Source organism: Aedes albopictus, chromosome 2, assembly GCF_035046485.1.
Source record: "Aedes albopictus strain Foshan chromosome 2, AalbF5, whole genome shotgun sequence".
NCBI lineage: Eukaryota > Metazoa > Arthropoda > Insecta > Diptera > Culicidae > Aedes > Aedes albopictus.
In genome coordinates this window covers 276785444-276803500 of record NC_085137.1, presented here as the reverse complement: position 1 = coordinate 276803500, position 18057 = coordinate 276785444, and the positions used below count along the sequence as shown (strand labels likewise).

At 41.7% G+C, this 18057-nt stretch overlaps 1 protein-coding gene across 1 annotated transcript; it reads left to right on the top strand.

Moving 5' to 3' along the window:
* The first annotated feature begins 88 nt into the window (after positions 1–88).
* Positions 89–17656, top strand: LOC134286577 (uncharacterized). The gene is made up of 3 exons (XM_062848209.1): positions 89–568; positions 815–1674; positions 17491–17656. Exons 1-3 carry the CDS (start codon positions 89–91, stop codon positions 17654–17656), a joined length of 1506 nt encoding a protein of 501 aa, XP_062704193.1.
* The last annotated feature ends 401 nt before the right edge of the window (positions 17657–18057 follow it).

Genomic DNA, 18057 nt, shown 5'->3' with positions numbered 1-18057 from the left:
GCTACGACAGTTGAAAGATCGAAAGCAGTACCTAAGAAGAAAAATCGAAGAGGCAATCACCGTCGAAGACTGGCGATATGTGACAACAATGGTGGAAAAGAGCGCCAGAAATACGTACAACAAATCAAAAAACGGGGAAAAGAAGAAACTGGAAGCACTGAAGATGGAGAAAATTCGGAACCAACATCGGAATCACGAATGGATTGAGAACACGACCAACGTAGAACTACCGGACTTCGTGGAGAGAACCCTTCTTCTCGGACCGAACTTCAACATCCAGAACAAGAAGACGATTCCATACGTGAGATTCGTGGCCGACGTGGAGACAGCGATCAGGCGAATCCCCGAAGCAGAACACATCAGAGGGGAAATATCTACGATCATGTCGAACTACGTCAACTATCAACGACAGCCCATGACGAAAGAAAACGAGTGGATACTCAAAGACGTACTGAAAAGCCGAAAATTCTTGAAGGAACATCCCGAACTGTACGTAACGAAAGCGGATAAAGGGAATAAGACGGTCGTGTTGGCAGCCTCGGAGTATCGTGAAAAGATGGCGGAAATGGTGAGTGATACGAACACCTATAAACTGCTAAACGACAACCCCACGAATAGAACCTTGAGAAAACTCAATACGATAATTGAACAATGGTGGAAAGATGGACACATAGACACACAGACAAAAAATCGTCTCAAAGTGTTTAACTGCCATCCTCCAAGAATTTATGGCCTGCCAAAAATCCATAAAACCAACAGACCTCTCAGACCAGTGGTTTCGACCATTGGTTCTGCAACGTATCGCATGGCCCAGTTCTTAGCGAACATCTTGGGTAGTATAGTGGGGAAAACACAATATCACGTCAAAAACAGTTTCGAATTTGCGGAAGAAATCTCGACCGTAGTGATTCCAGAAGGCAGTATCATCTACTCCTTGGATGTAGTATCACTTTACACCAACGTTCCAGTTGAGAAAGTATACGAACTCGTAGAAGAAAAGTGGGAACAACTACAAGAATGCACCACTATTCCTTGGGAAAGTTTCAAACATGCAATGAAGACGGTTCTTGAGGCATCTTTCTTCCAATATGAAGGAAAATTCTACAGCCAAACAGCGGGGGTGCCCATGGGATCCCCCCTTTCACCGGTTGTAGCCAACATCATCATGGAAAAGGTGGAACAGGAGGCCATAACACAGCTGGAGGAGAACAACATCACCATCTCATACTACAGAAGGTACGTCGACGATTGCTTCGTAGTCGGCAGAAGAGAGGAAGTGGAGAAGGTGGTGGAACAGTTCAACGCAGTGGATGAGAAACTGAATTTCACCGTGGAGCAAGAAACGAACGAGTCACTCCGGTTTCTGGATCTCACGCTCTCGAGAGAGGGTGAGAGAATTAGAAAAATTTGGTTTCCAAAACAACGTGACGGCAGATACCTGGACTACAACTCAGAGAGCCCGCACACGCACAAAATGAACACTATGATCGCGCTTATTGACCGAGCACTGAAGCTAACAGATGTCGAACGAAGGGAGGAAAGCATTCGAATGGTCAAACACATTCTCCGCAATAATAATTATCCAGAGAACCTCATCCAACGCACGATAAAGCGTCGGGTTCATCTCATATACAACACTCTTGAGAACGAACGCGAGAATGGGGAACAAAAAAGGTATGTGTCCATCCCATACATCCCTGGTTTAAGCGAGAAGGTGAACAAAACGTTGCGAAAACACGATATCACAGCGTCTTTCAAACCATGTGATAAAGTGAAGAACACGGTCTTCACAAAATTGAAAGACCCAATACCACACATGAAACAAACAAACGTGGTATACAGTATTCCTTGTGGAGCATGCGAAAACAAGGAATACATCGGACAAACCTCTCAAACACTGGACAAGCGCATAACGCAACACAAAAACTCGATACGCACCAACGCTTCAGCTACGGGACTCACGCAACACGCGGTAGACAACGGGCATCACTTTGACTTCTCTCGAACTCGGATCCTAGAGAGAATAAATAATGATGCAAGCAGATTGGCTGCTGAAGTGGTCCACATAAAGATCAACAACGAAACGACGGTTAATTTACAGCGTGACGTAGACGGGTTTTCGAACACATACAACAACTTGATTAACAAACTAAAAGACGAACAACGACGAACACGACGACAGCAAGAGAGACGAGGACATATTACTTAAAAACGAAACGATTTTAGAATTAAGTGTACCGCCTTGACAAACGAACGTCCGGCGGAATCGTAAGTGTTTGTATTGTAAAATTTTGAATGTTTATAATGTTTGTAATTTGTGATTTGTATTTTGTATTATTTAATCTGACAGTTCTGAAGATGACCGAAAGCAATAAAGTAGGTTGAAACGTAAAGAAGAGTAAAAATGAGTTTTAAATCATCACCGAAAAACACCAATTGAATCCCATGAAGATTTAGCAATGGCTGTCAGCGTGCTGCAATATGTGGCACTAATTGGATTTTAGTGGGGCCCTTTTCGACTTTAATACAGTGATAGACATTCGTTTAGCCGAGGCTAAAAAATTTTCAAAAAAGTGGCAGGAAACTCATACAAAAAATTTTATGATAAAACTTTTTTATCGTAGTGATAGTATATCTAGTACTGTTTTATAAAAATGTGTCACATCACACTTGCATATACACTGAAACAAAAACGAGGGTAAAATCCTTTAAATGTCATTTTTTTGCCTAGACATTCGTTTAGCCGAATTGTACAATTTTTAGAATTCCATAATAAAAAACCGTCAAATTTCGAAAAATATCCAACAAAGTCATTTTGTATGGTGAGCTGCATTATAGATCGACTTGTAAATCATGAATTAGATCGTTTTTGGAAGTGTTGCCATATTAATTTTGCATGCATCTCATATAAATATGTCATACTATTGTAAATGTTTCCAAATTGAGATTTGATGTAGTTATTTTAATCGGAAGTGTTTCAAAAGAATCTAATGAAAGTTTCATGACCGAAGCAGGTTGAAAATTTACGAAAAACGATGTTTTTATCAGAAAAAAATAACGCAAACTATCAAAAAATCACGTATTTAAGTATTGTTTTGATGAAACATGATGGTTTCACTTGCATAAATCACAGCGTTTACTGCTATTACGTCTTCTAATAGCTCCCAATATATTCTAGACTGTATTCTGGCTGAAATAACATACATTGAATGGCTCATATTTCGAGAAATGGCACCGAAAGTATTCAAATTTCTAGCATGAACTACTTGTTTCATAATTTAGACATTCTTGTCAAATAAATCATGTTAAAAATGAATGTGATTCACAACTAAGACTCATTTATAATATATTTCTTCAGATTGAATGAAATAAGCCAATTGTTTAACCATATCTTGCATTTTTGTATGAGCATCTGCTTTTGAATAAACAGGGTACAAAAAATTTGACACTTCTTGCAGTTCTTTCACTTTGCAGTCTTCCAACTCATTTAGTAATGCTAGTATCAAACAGGTATACTCCACAGGCATTAGGGCACGTCTTTTTTTCATTGCAGAACTATTTATTTTAGCTTTTATCAATCTCATTTTAAAGTTTAACCAACCAAGAACCAATATACTTAATTTTTTCATGACAATTCATGCAATAATTTGAACATTTTTAACAATAATTCTGTGCCATATTTTCAAAACTGTTAATCTAGCTTACGTTTGAGTGTTTACAAAAATCATTTTTCTTAAATAAATTTGTTTATCGTCGCTTCTCCTTATCAGGACATTTTTTTATAATATTTCTCTGAATTTCACAAATAAATAAACTTTTAAGGTCAATTATCTTGCTAACACGTCATAAACGAAATGCCTTGGAGTATATCCTCGAAATATACTCACAAAATTGCAAAAAATCTATTGAAAACCAATTTTTCATTTACCTCGGCTAAACGAATGTCTAGGCAAAAAATGACATTTGAAGGGTTTTTACCCTCGGTTTTGTTTCAGTGTATATGTAAGTTTAATGCATCACATTTTTATGAAACAGTACTAGATATACTATCACTACGATAAAAAAGTTTTATCATAAAATCTTTTGTATGAGTTTCCTGACACTTTTTTTGGTCTCGGCTAAACGAATGTCTATCACTGTATTGGTTCAATGAGGTGTTTAAAGTAATGCAGCATTATATTCACAATTTTAATTATTAATATATGGCAAAATTGGTGCACTTATATACGGCTTCGTGGTTACTTGGGTAGTTTGTAGACTTTTATAATGAGACTAGCTGTAAGTTAAACATTCAATAAAGCCGAGAGTCTGTTCTTGAAACCGAAACAGTCAAGACCATTTTCATTGAATGCCAATGTCGGAACGACACATGGCTGACCGAGAACAGTCGAACCTAAAGTGAAAGTCCCAGTTGTTAACTTCAAGAACAAATAAAAATTAGTGTACAGTGTTAGAAAAAATTGCGTAATAATGGGGAAGACACAATCAAAAAACGTGCAAGTTTCTGGAGACCCTCAAGTCCAGATTCTAAATCAGCTAGAGATTCACGAAGAGATCCAAACGCAACACGAACTGAAGTTAAATATTATTTTGGCGTTAGTTGCCATTCAATTAATTATTACGCTGTACAGGCTCTATAAAGAACATAGCCGAAAGCAGGCTTTAAAAGCAGCGAAGTCCGTAGCTGATATAACCGCGGCCTAATGAACAGTTTGAATAAGTGATCGAAAAATATGAAGTACATTTGTAACGCTTGTGTAGTGCACACAACGTTCAGCAGCTTAAGCGCCACTCTCGGGTTAGAGAGGCTGCTGACGCTTTTTTACCGGCCCGGCAAAAGACTCAATATCAGGGCGAGTTCTAAAGTGGCTCAAACACGTCGTGTTCTCCGACAAACCCAAACGGAAGCTTAACCGAATCCAAGAAATAGAAAAAAGGATCTCCGAATAAAAATTGAATAAAAAAAACTAATTCTGAAAACGTCGAACAATCTAGGAAGAAAGCACTGTATTTGGACCTGACTTAATTTACAGTTTATAAGCAACTATCTGCGTTCTGTTGGCTATTGGTCCCTACTTTGAGCTCAAAGATCTATTCTAGTTAAAGACTTACAGTTTGTGTTCTGATAATCAATGGTGATACTCGGGTAGCCTTACCCGACGTCGTGCGACAGAAAGATGCCCCGCCCGCGACACGCTCGTTCGTCTTCGGTGTCACATGTAGACCTCGTGGCAGCTGAGGAGATGTAGCACGTGCTCTTCTCTCGGGCGATGGTAAGAGGCAAGGTACTGATTCCCCGAGAAGGCGAGAGGTGACCAATCGATGGTGCTCGCGTCTCAACGACCAGAGCAGAGAGGATGCGTCCGGTTGAGTGCTATCCGACGCTCGGCGGGTGACAACGTGATCGGCGGGGTGGAATGAGACTTGGATGCTGTGGCCTGACCGAGTGCTACGACCGTCTAAGCGGGAGCGGATGAACGCACGTGGTTTGGGCGTCTTGTGGCTGGGCGAATGCCAGCAGAGGGGAGGCGCTTTTTGGCGTCGTGGTCTCAGATCTCACTATTTCCACCGGAAGTTCACTGGCTGATCACTTGGCGCGTAGCGGATACACGGCAAACCTATTCGCTCGGGTTTTCGAGCAGAAAAAAAACCCTTCGTTGAAGGGAAAGCTATCCCACAACGAAATTAGCGCCATGTCAATTTCTAACTACACAGTTAAGCTTACCAATGCTTTTTTAAACCACGGTTTCACAATTAATTGTAGTTTCTAATGGGTTTTCGAATCCCTGCAAATTATATCATACACAATTATAGTTTAGTATTTGAATTACAATAGCTAAGTCTCACCTCACCGGTATTAAATACTTGGCACTGAACTACTATGGCTTTTCAATAGAAGGCTTCTTAAAGCTTGGCACTAGACGTGTTGACCACTTGGCTTCACTAGAAAGATTGTCGCTTACAGAATCACGCCACCTCATTTAGGCCTGGCAAATGTACAAATTTGCGTAAACAACTATTGTTCGCATTTATCTAGATCTGCGAAACAGATTAAAGCAGCTCTTCATTACATGCCGCGTACCCCGATCCAGGGAGCCTATTTTCATATTTCCTCTCATATAAGCCGGGATCCCAGTTGTGATCCATATCACTCTTGTGTGGGCCATCTCACTTCGCCGGTCTCATACTCATTAGATTAGTTTCACAACCTGGATTGGTGTTATGGGAGAACTATGAGTGGTGCCATCCACATGCTATCCCGAGCGCAGAAATCTTTCTTTTTCTTGATCATGACACCGCTACATGCTGTCAGTTGTTTTTAGGTGGGAATTCCTAAGGATTCCCCTGCACTGATTTAGGAAGTCGTTACATTTTCGCCCAAGCTCAAAAAATAAAAATTTTGAAATTATAAAATTTCAAAATTTTTATGCAACAATTAACATATAAATTTTAAACATTGAACATTTAGTAAAACATAAAAACGTATTGGATGTAGTAAAGTCTAGTTGATTGAACTGAAAGAAACTAACTGAATATCTGCTAAATAAATTTGAATTTTGAATAATTTTGAATAAGGGTTTTATAAGCTATTGTCAAATAAATTACTATGCTGTACTGTTCCATCTATATCTCTAACCTTTGCCTACTCTATCCCATTCTGTTTTGCCACACATTCTTTTCTAATTTATTCCTTAATAACTTCAGAGATTTCTGAAAATTGTTCTAAATTTCTTCCAAATTACTCCCGAGATGTCGGGAAACCGATATTTACTGAGCCGATAACTCCAATTGATAAATTGGAAAACGATTTCTAAACCTAACTTACACGATCTAACCGACGGTCATCCGAATCTCATTCGCGCCCGGTTCATTCCGTACAGTAAGCATAGTAACTCTTATGCTGTAAGTTTCGGGAGTGCTGACAAGAAGTGCCAACACCAATTAGATGAAAAAGTGATTCTGACGGAGATGGATGTAGGAATGCTTTGGTGAGTATATTGACAATTTTGATTGATTTACAGGATAATCTACGAAACTACGAATAATAACGGACTGAAAACTTATCTGGCCTATGAAGAAATTCTAGTGTATACGAAGACAAAAGTGACTATTAAGTATTACGCGGACAAGTGTTAAAACTATCAAAGTGACTATGCATCAAACGTGCTGCGGGATAATCCTAGATTCTCGGTAAAGAACAAAGGAGATCTGCTCCACAGCTGAAATTTGCTTCAACTTCCAGGGTCAATGACCTTTATCTGTCGGTGCAGATTGTAGGCTGACTCTCAACGGTTTGAAGCTGAATTTTCATCAACAATGCGAGGAAACCATATCGGACATCTCAAACATTGGACTGTGTGCCTGTGCACCTCAAAGAGTATTTCGTGTGTGATCTTTACGAGACAGTTGTTCGTGCATCTGGCGGATGCACTTTCATAGCTATACATTTGCACTGTTGCACTTTTTAAGAGGTCAACGACCGAGGAAACTCGTGGACATCTCGCATCGTGACTGAACCGTAGCTTAGTGGTGGTTGTGTGTTTGTTTAGGTTTAGTTATGGTGTATGCAATACCCGGTGAAAGTAGAGCAGTCATAGCTTATGTTTTCCTATGCAGAAATAGGGACTAAATGTGGTGAACTCCTGTTACGCCTTTTTCAGGAAGGATCCATGATACGTACCAGGAATTCGATGCCCTTTTTCATCTTCTAGGACGTATGTATTAGTACCTAGAGCCGTTAAAACTTTCGCGCGGCTGTACTTGGTTCCAAATTTTCCGACAAAGTGCTTGTCCTTATCCGACAAGTGCATGTCTCGTTTATATACGACGTCACCTGGGTTAAAAGTATGTTTGGTGTTGGCCCTCAAGTTATACGGCCGGGAATAGCGTTGGTAGGCGGAATGTAAGTTTTAGCGAACTATATCATACATTTTTCGCACTTCCGTGCTTCTATGAGACGGATTGTTATCTGGCTCGAAATCTCTCAGGTGATCATATTCAGTACCAGTGCTGATTATGTTGCGACCAAAGTTCACGAAATACGGCGTGAAACCGGTACTGTCGTGCACACTGGTTCTGATCGCCGCCGCGATTTTGTGGACAGATTCGTCCCAATTTCTATGATCGGTCTGGCGATTCAGTGCACATCGAATAGCTGTCACAATGACTCGATTTACGCGTTCCGCAGGATTTGGACTCGGATGATACACTGCGAGATTCCATTGCGTGACACCATACTGACTCAAAAGGTTTCGGAACATTTCGGACTGAAACACTTTTGCATTGTCTGTGATGCAAACAGAGGGTGCTCCAAAAAGATTAAAAACTAAATTTTCCATTACTGCACACACACCTGGTGCAGTGGCCGCTTTCATGCACTGGACTAAAACAAATTTTGAGAAAAAGTCGCAGATAACTAAAATCCAAACATTCCCCTTTTTGGTTTTCGGATAAGGGCCCAGGAAGTCGATGGAAATCATCTCCCAGGGCCGGCTACACAGCTTCGGTTTACCACAAGGTGGGCGTACATTTAAATTTGGAACCTTGGATTCCTTGCAAACAAGGCAACTGGCACAAACTTGTTTAATCTGGCTCGCCATTCGGGGCCAGTAGTATTTTTCCCTAACTTTTTCCAATGTTTTCAGGAAACCTAAGTGGGCTGTATTGTGTATTTTCTCAATTATCGGCTTTCTTTCTAAGAAGGGAACTACTTCCTTCCACCGAAAAAGTGGATCTTCAGGGAGGGTGGAGTTCGTAATAAATTTAAAGATCTTTCCGTCTACCACCTTGAAGTCCCGAAATTGCTCAGGGTGTTTTTCAATTTGGTATTTCAGTCCTTCCACATAGGGATCGGTCAGACCTGAGTCTATAGTATAAACACAGCGACTTAGGGCATCTGCGGGAACATTTTCAGATCCCTTTTTGTATTGCAAGTCGATATCGTACTTGGACAACTTTAAGGCCCAACGAGCAATACGAGGACTTTTAGATTCGATGCTCATGGTCTGCAAAAACGTCAGACTCATGGCATCGGTCTGGACGATGAACCGATGCCCTTCCACAAAGTGGCGAAAATTCTCAATACTGAGCAATACCGCGAGGCATTCACGCTCGGTCGCGCTATACTTTCGCTGTGTACTCGACAGTTTTTTCGAGTAGTAAGCAATGCATTTTCGCTCTCCGTTCTGAATCTGGACCAGTACGGAGCCAATCGCCTGATCAGAACTATCAGTCTCGATTATGAAGGCCTGTGAAAAATCGGGGTTGGCTAGTATGGGAGATGAAACCAAAGCTTATTTTAGCTTTTTAAGGGCCTCTTCCGCTTCAAGGGTCCATACGAATTTGTGACGTCCTTTTTTCAATAAATTCGTAATCGGTACAGTAATTGCCGAATAGTTTTGGATAAATTTCTGGTAAAAACCAGCCAATCCAAGAAGACGTCTAACCTCTTTGACGGTCCGCGGTGCGGGGTAATCCAAAATGGGCTGGATTTTGGCCACATCCATGGACAAACCCGCCTCAGATAGCACGTAACCAAGGTAGCGAATGCTAGTCTGGCAAAACATGGATTTTAAAATGTTGATCGTCAACCCCGCCTTCGCTAGCCGTTCACCCACGATTTTAATCAACCTAAGATGGTCCTCCAAAGTATCTGACGTGATAATGATGTCGTCCAAGTAAACGTGAACGTAAGGTTCTAGGTCATGCCCTAAAACTTTTACCATCAGGCGAGCCATGGTGGCGGGCGCGTTCGTCAACCCAAAGGGCATGACTTTAAACCTATACAAACCCTTATTGGTTCGAAAGGCTGTTTTGTTCTTGGCTTCACGCTCGAGTTCAACTTGGTAGTAGGACTCGGTTAAATCAATGACAGAGAAATAGCGGGCACGCTTTATTCTCTGCAGGATGACTGACATATTAGGAATCGGAAAATCGTCCTTTTTGGTTAACGAGTTCAATCGACGAGAATCCAAACAGATTCGCCATTTTCCCGTGGGTTTCTTAATAGGCAGCAGAGGATTGATGAAGTCGGCTGAACCTTCACACTCCTCAATTACATCGAGCCGTAGTAAGCGATCTATTTCCTCATCAATAACCTGTTCCACGGCAGGTGACCACCGATACGAAGGAATGCGTTTTGGAGTAGCTCCCGCGAGCAATTCAATAGAGTGTTTGAGTATATGCGTTCGACCTAAATTGCCCTCCTTAGTCACTGGCAGATATTGAATCGCTTGAAAAAGTTCATGTTGCTGGTCTGACGTCAACTTATGCTCAGTTTCAATTTCTCCAGGTTTCTCCAAAGTTTTTGTAGGAATCTCCACCGTAGGCATCTCGAGACTTTGATCTAACTCAGATGTCTCAACGGTGGCTTTCGAATTAACAGAGAGGATCAATTGAAAGCAAATTCGATCCTCACTATCACCAAAATAGTCTTGGACATAATTAAGACACGAATTACGTTCCGGGATTTCGGTAGACGATTCATTTGTAAGTTTTTGATCTGGATCGCAAACCAAGCGAAAATTAAAAGCTTTTAAAAAGTCAACCCCTAATATCAAATCTTTCGAAATTTCCGGCACAACTAAGGTCGGAATTATTCTAGTTTTATCCTGATATCGGAACGGAATGTTCACGTATCCCTGGCATGTGTATGACGTTCTATCTGCAGTTAAAATATTCATATTGCAATTATGAATTTTTAATCCAAGGCGATCAATCAAATTCGGGGAACTAATAATCGACACACTCGCTCCAGTATCTGCAAGTCCCTCGACTTCGGTATCTAGTATGGATACAGTAAGATGAGGACAACGACGGAAACAAGTCTGGATCAGATAAGTTTGGTTGAATTGCGAAAATTGGCTTATGGGAACACTGTCGTTGGAGATTGAAGGAGTTCGGTTCTCGCAAAGCTCCTTGTATACTCGTTTTTTGACTTTGTGTCTAAGGCTGGGCGTATGTCGTGTTGTTGTGGACATCGGAAAGCGGTGGTTTCTGGGTGTCCACACATATGACAGAAAATAGCCTTTTTCTGGTTACATTCTCGCCACAAATGTCCAACTTTTCGACAGTTCCAGCACAGAGGGTTGGAACGATCAAGGCCTTCAGTTTTGCGAATGGACAGGTCTCTGGAACGCTCAGTTTGTCCTCGACGAGCTTGAATTGCCGCAATCTCCCACTCGTCAGTTTCCGTCCCACGAAATTCACCCTCCTGTTCCTCATATTCGATCTCATTGACTACCGGAGGTTTATTTGGACCTCGTGGATGGTAGAGATTTCCTTCGAGCGCATCAAATTTATAGCATAACTGGGCCAAATGTTCCAAAGACTCAATTTTCTCGAGAGCTAATCGTCGTTTGTATGACATTTTCATGTTTTCAATGACAATGTCAAATTTCTCATCGTTGGAGAGTCTCCTCATCAATCTCTGACAAAGAGTTTCAATGTCTGTGAGGAATGCACTAAAGAGCTCGTTAGGGCGTTGTTTTCTGTTACGCAATTCCTCTTTAATAAATCGATCGCGATTCGGATTGTCGTAACGCATGCGAAGGTAAACCAACAAAGTGTCCCAGCAGTCGAATTTTGGCTCGTAGGCGGTATACCAAACATAGGCATCCTCCTTAAACAAAAGGTGGGCGTGTGTTCTCAATTCCTCTTTCGTGATCTGGTAAGAACGACACAAAAGCTCGATCTGACGCAAAAAATCAACCACTGGAATTGGACTTGCATCTCCAGCGAACTTTGGCCACTTTTCCAAAATGTTGCAGGTCTGATGAGGCAGCCTTCCTCGTTGAGCTTGATTTGGAGCTCCATTTCCCCGCAACGAAGAATTTGGAGAAGGGTTGGGTGAATAGTTCCTTCGAACGGTGGGTTCATAACGTTGTCCCTGTTCGTGGAGAGCCGTAGGTCTACCAGGATACACTGGGTTTTGGAAGCTGGGAAAAGAGTTGCGCAAGACCTGTTGGAACGCTATGGGTGTATTTTCGTTTACCGGGTCCTCTCTACTTTCCAGATAACGTTCGGAATGGCCAGCAGATTGCATTTGCAAAGGCGGAGAAATCCTTGGTCGCCCCTGTGATTCTGAAGATGGCTGCAATATGCGTGGAACATCTGCCTCCTGTATCCCAACTGCACCCATTTGCTGGCTGAGGCAATTGATCGCGGCATCCTGACCGAGAGGAGCTCTTGACGGATTTGTCAGAAGCTGTCTAACGTAAGTTTCAACATAGTTTTGAATTTCGGAAACATGTACAAAATTTTGAGAAAATTGTGGATCATTTGCAGGTGCGTTTGGAAACGGTAATTCCGGTTGAAGTGTCTGAGAACTCCGGCCTGAAGGTGGATTCGCCGAAGCCCCTGGGCAGCTGCTTCCGGCCTCCGAAAGGAAAGGATTTAGCATTTGAGACGAAGCTCGCTGCGTTCCCGTTCGGTAAGCTGAGTCTACGAAGACATCAGTGCTAATCGGCGCAGATGACACTGCAGTATTTTCCGTGAGATTGGGCTGGACGGTCGAGTTCAACAACGGTCTCAGATCCCCTTCGACATATGTCGATATCAACTCCGGATGCAGGCTCGCAGTCGAAGTGACAGTCTGCAAACCAGCAGTAAAGCTTCCACCATTCAAAGCATTCGCAATGCTGTATCGAGTGGCACTCGCTACAGGTTCAGAAAATTCTGAGTTATTCGGCGGTGCACGTAGCCAAGCGCTACCGGAAGGAGTTTCCTGTGCAGTGGTGGTATAAACGGATCGGAATGGAAGTGAAAAACCATCAGCGGACATGTTTACTCTTGAGGCGCGCTCTATTTCGGCTTGCAAATTGTTAGCTGCCGGTAGGCGATTATCCAACGAGTGGCTTCCGATCATCTGATCGGCCCAGGCGAGGCGTGGCCCACAAAGCTGACCAGGCTCACCTTGATTTCCAGCGCGTGTAAATTCCGATTCCCACATGGGAGGGGTCACCAAAGTTCTTTGGGAATTAGAAGTTGTATTTTGGATAGTATGATCATCCATATTAGTGCAAAAAGGTGAAAATTCAGTGTAATTTCAGTGAGGATGAAGATGAAAAATAATAGTCACTTTGATAAAGAAAAAAGAAAAAAAAAATCTATAGAAGGAACAGCACAAGTCAATAAAATTCAATAAAATAATATGAAATTCATGAATTCAATCTTAATCTATATAATGAAAGAAAAGAAAACCAACTCAACTTACAACTAAACCAAATCCAATAACCAACTTATTAACTAATCAAAGAAAAAAAAACTAACCAATTAACCGAAATTCCACAAAATTCGAAAAAAAAACTAACAAATTGCCCAAATTTTCGGGGCCCCACGTTGGGCGCCAAATGTAACGCTTGTGTAGTGCACACAACGTTCAGCAGCTTAAGCGCCACTCTCGGGTTAGAGAGGCTGCTGACGCTTTTTTACCGGCCCGGCAAAAGACTCAATATCAGGGCGAGTTCTAAAGTGGCTCAAACACGTCGTGTTCTCCGACAAACCCAAACGGAAGCTTAACCGAATCCAAGAAATAGAAAAAAGGATCTCCGAATAAAAATTGAATAAAAAAAACTAATTCTGAAAACGTCAAACAATCTAGGAAGAAAGCACTGTATTTGGACCTGACTTAATTTACAGTTTATAAACAACTATCTGCGTTCTGTTGGCTATTGGTCCCTACTTTGAGCTCAAAGATCTATTCTAGTTAAAGACTTACAGTTTGTGTTCTGATAATCGATGGTGATACTCGGGTAGCCTTACCCGACGTCGTGCGACAGAAAGATGCCCCGCCCGCGACACGCTCGTTCGTCATCGGTGTCACATGTAGACCTCGTGGCAGCTGAGGAGATGTAGCACGTGCTCTTCTCTCGGGCGATGGAAAGAGGCAAGGTACTGATTCCCCGAGAAGGCGAGAGGTGACCAATCGATGGTGCTCGCGTCTCAACGACCAGAGCAGAGAGGATGCGTCCGGTTGAGTGCTATCCGACGCTCGGCGGGTGACAACGTGATCGGCGGGGTGGAATGAGACTTGGATGCTGTGGCCTGACCGAGTGCTACGACCGTCTAAGCGGGAGCGGATGAACGCACGTGGTTTGGGCGTCTTGTGGCTGGGCGAATGCCAGCAGAGGGGAGGCGCTTCTTGGCGTCGTGGTCTCAGATCTCACTATTTCCACCGGAAGTTCACTGGCTGATCACTTGGCGCGTAGCGGATACACGGCAAACCTATTCGCTCGGGTTTTCGAGCAGAAAAAAAACCCTTCGTTGAAGGGAAAGCTATCCCACAACGAAATTAGCGCCATGTCAATTTCTAACTACACAGTTAAGCTTACCAATGCTTTTTTAAACCGCGGTTTCACAATTAATTGTAGTTTCTAATGGGTTTTCGAATCCCTGCAAATTATATCATACACAATTATAGCTTAGTATTTGAATTACAATAGCTAAGTCTCACCTCACCGGTATTAAATACTTGGCACTGAACTACTATGGCTTTTCAATAGAAGGCTTCTTAAAGCTTGGCACTAGACGTGTTGACCACTTGGCTTCACTAGAAAGATTATCGCTTACAGAATCACGCCACCTCATTTAGGCCTGGCAAATGTACAAATTTGCGTAAACAACTATTGTTCGCATTTATCTAGATCTGCGAAACAGATTAAAGCAGCTCTTCATTACATGCCGCGTACCCCGATCCAGGGAACCAATTTTCATATTTCCTCTCATATAAGCCGGGATCCCAGTTGTGATCCATATCACTCGGGTGTGGGCCATCTCACTTCGCCGGTCTCATACTCATTAGATTAGTTTCACAACCTGGATTGGTGTTATGGGAGAACTATGAGTGTTGCCATCCACATGCTGTCCCGAGCGCAGAAATCTCTCTTTTTCTTGATCATGACACCGCTACATGCTGTCAGTTGTTTTTAGGTGGGAATTCCTAAGGATTCCCCTGCACTGATTTAGGAAGTCGTTACACATTCAACCTGAATAGTGCAGTATCCCGATAACTCACAGTAATTGGACTCAAAGTGATCGTGAAATCTGAGAAGCAATTTACAAGAACAGTTATAGCAGTGATACAATCAACCAAAAATATTCAGCCTAAGTGAACTATCAAATTACAAACTGAGGTGAATAATACGTCAAATGCAAACACAGAGAATTAGTGTGAAATGACACAAAAAAAACAACTGCAGGAGAGACCCTTGTCGGAGGACCGGCAAGCGGGATTTTCATTTGACGAGCTGGTAAATCATCGAGTTTAACCGCAGCGTTGAGCCGAGACCTGGATATGAGTGTTGAGGAGTGCGCCTCCACCATGAGTAGCAGAGTACTTTTCAACTATACGTGAGTTTAATATATACGAAGTGATCAATTTTAATTTCTATAAATGTTACAAGATTTGAAAGAAGATGTGCATACCTTGCTAAAATTGCACAACAATAATCTATCAATAAAAAAATTTAAAACTGAAACTTTAGAAGCCAAATACAATTACGTGACAGCTCTTAATAATGAAATTGAGTCAAACCTAATCGAAAATGAATCCCATATTCCTGAGCATGAGCATGAGCATGATTGACCGCCCGCGGTTGCTCCTCTGTTATTGCAAGGACAACTGCATTTACACAAAGAACCAACAGATGATGCTTGGGATTAGCTTTCTCTTCATTGTGTAAATGATGGAATCCCAATACTTTTCAATAAGCAATACCAGCACCGGCCGCGTCCGAATGCAGGTCAATTGAGCATAGGGAAGGAAATGATGGCGTGATTCTCGCTTAGGCCAATAACCGAGGAATTCTCTGCGTTACTACGAGAAATCACTAGGAGTTTGGACAGGGGAAATGGAGATGTGTTGAGGATTTCGTCGTGGTAAACGAATGTAATGTTTTGATTCGCAATTAATAATGCGCTCGCGAAGAAATACCCTTCTAAACCTTGGACGACGAACGCGATCTATTGTGCCTCAAAACTCCACCTCATTCGCAACTAACGAGAACACAATTCTAAACACCGACGCATCTGTAGTTTGCGTTTCCGCGCGAGACAATGCAAAAATGAATCCCATAGGGTAAAAGCTCCCTTAGTGGAGGTAGTACCAATAGTGGTGTTAGTGGCAAATTAACACTATTTCGATCAAAAAGCTTGCAAATGACATTTTTAGTAGATGCATCATACTTAATGAATAACATTAATTCAGTTTTGTGTTCAGGATTTGCCGAAAAACCTATTTTAAACAATTATTTTTCTTAATATTTTTGCTCCTTTGCACCTATAGTGGTGGTAGTGTTCCTATAGTGGTGGGTCCCATAAGTATTCAATGGGATGCGCCACTATAGGAACCAATGTTAAATTTTACCTCCATAATAGGAACCGTGTACCTATAGTTGGTGCAAGTGATTTATTAGCAAAAACGGAAATAAACAATGGTTTTTACATTTTTCCTAGCAAATTTAAGTGGAAAACTAAAGATTAACGGTTTCAGACTTTTTATTTTGTGGTATTATAAATTATATTTAATTATTTTACTACAAGAAGCTACTAATAGCACCACTATTGGTACATTTACCCTATTCCTGAGAAAAACCTAAGATTCATTGTCAAAGCTTCCCGAGAATCAGCTTTCGAGGTAAAAGAAATTATCAAACGAAAACTACGCAAAAATAGATCACTCGAAACAGCAAATATTGTAACCATGGCCCCACCAGTAGTCGATCCACCAGCTCCAGCACAAGCACCGTTTGATATAAAAACAGCGACAGCGCTGATTTAAAATTACGACGGCTCGCCTACCGGGCTTGAAGCTTTTATTGATTCAGTCGGTTTGTTTTCTGACTTGATTCCCGCGGTACATGTAGCTGCAGGAATTAGATTTTTGAAGACTAGATTGTTTGGCAAAGCGAGATCCGCGGTACCGCCCAATGCCCAAACATTTCAAGTAATTACGGGTGCCATAAAACAGGTATGCAAAAGTGAAACGCCGGATTCAATTTTGGCAAAACTAAAAGCCACCAGAAATAAGGGAGATCGTCAAAAATTCTGCGAGGAAGTGGAAATACTTTCACAAAAATTGTCATCCTTGTACATCGAAAATACAACTCCAGCTGACGTAGCTAATAAAATTGCTACCAAGGCAGGTGTGGACACTTTAATTAATGGTGTATCCAACACTGAAATAAAAATAATCCTCAAAGCCAGTGAATTTAATTCAATTCAAAAGGCAATTCAGAAAATTAACGAAACTCAAACCACAGAACCACCTCAAGTTCTCACTAGAGGACGTAGCCGCGCAGGTTATAGAAATAACCCACAAAGTTCCAATTTTGCGAGGAACCGACCCGTCTCAAACAACAACATTAATCAGTTTTAGCAGAATCATAACCAAAGAGCAAATGAAAGAGGACATTATTACCGTGGTAGTTTCAGAGGAAATCATCACAACAGAGGGAGGAATAACTATTATAATCAAAACTTATCCAACAACAGGACTGGCAGTAATCACAACGTGTTTTACACTCAAGCGGAAAACGGCCCAGTCCCCCAGCAATTGATTGTTGGGGGAGTACCTCCGAATCAAATCCCTCAAACCGTGCCATTGAATCCAAATCAGCAGCAGAATGTACACCAGTGTGCAACGGTCAACAGAAGATAAGCAAAACTTGTTACAGCATGAACACAAATTGTGCGAATTTTATAATCAATAACCTTGGATTTTCAAGCTCCGAGTGTACGTTATTAGTCGATTCTGGAGCAGAACTTTCTATTTTAAAACTTACTCGAACCAATCAATCACCACTTATAAATGGGAATGAAAAATGTACTATTGCATAGACCTAAATATCCCACACACTCCGATATTAAAATTTAATTCAAATGGAAAAAAGTGCATTTCACCCCACACTCTTATTAGGCACCCTACACACTACTCAAACCGTTTGACCAACATTGCCACCGCCCCCAGGTTGGTCGAACCAGCGAATGTTTCTGCAACCGTATGACGAACTGCCAAATCGTGTTGCACCAACATGTCACTTTGGTTGCACCAACATCATC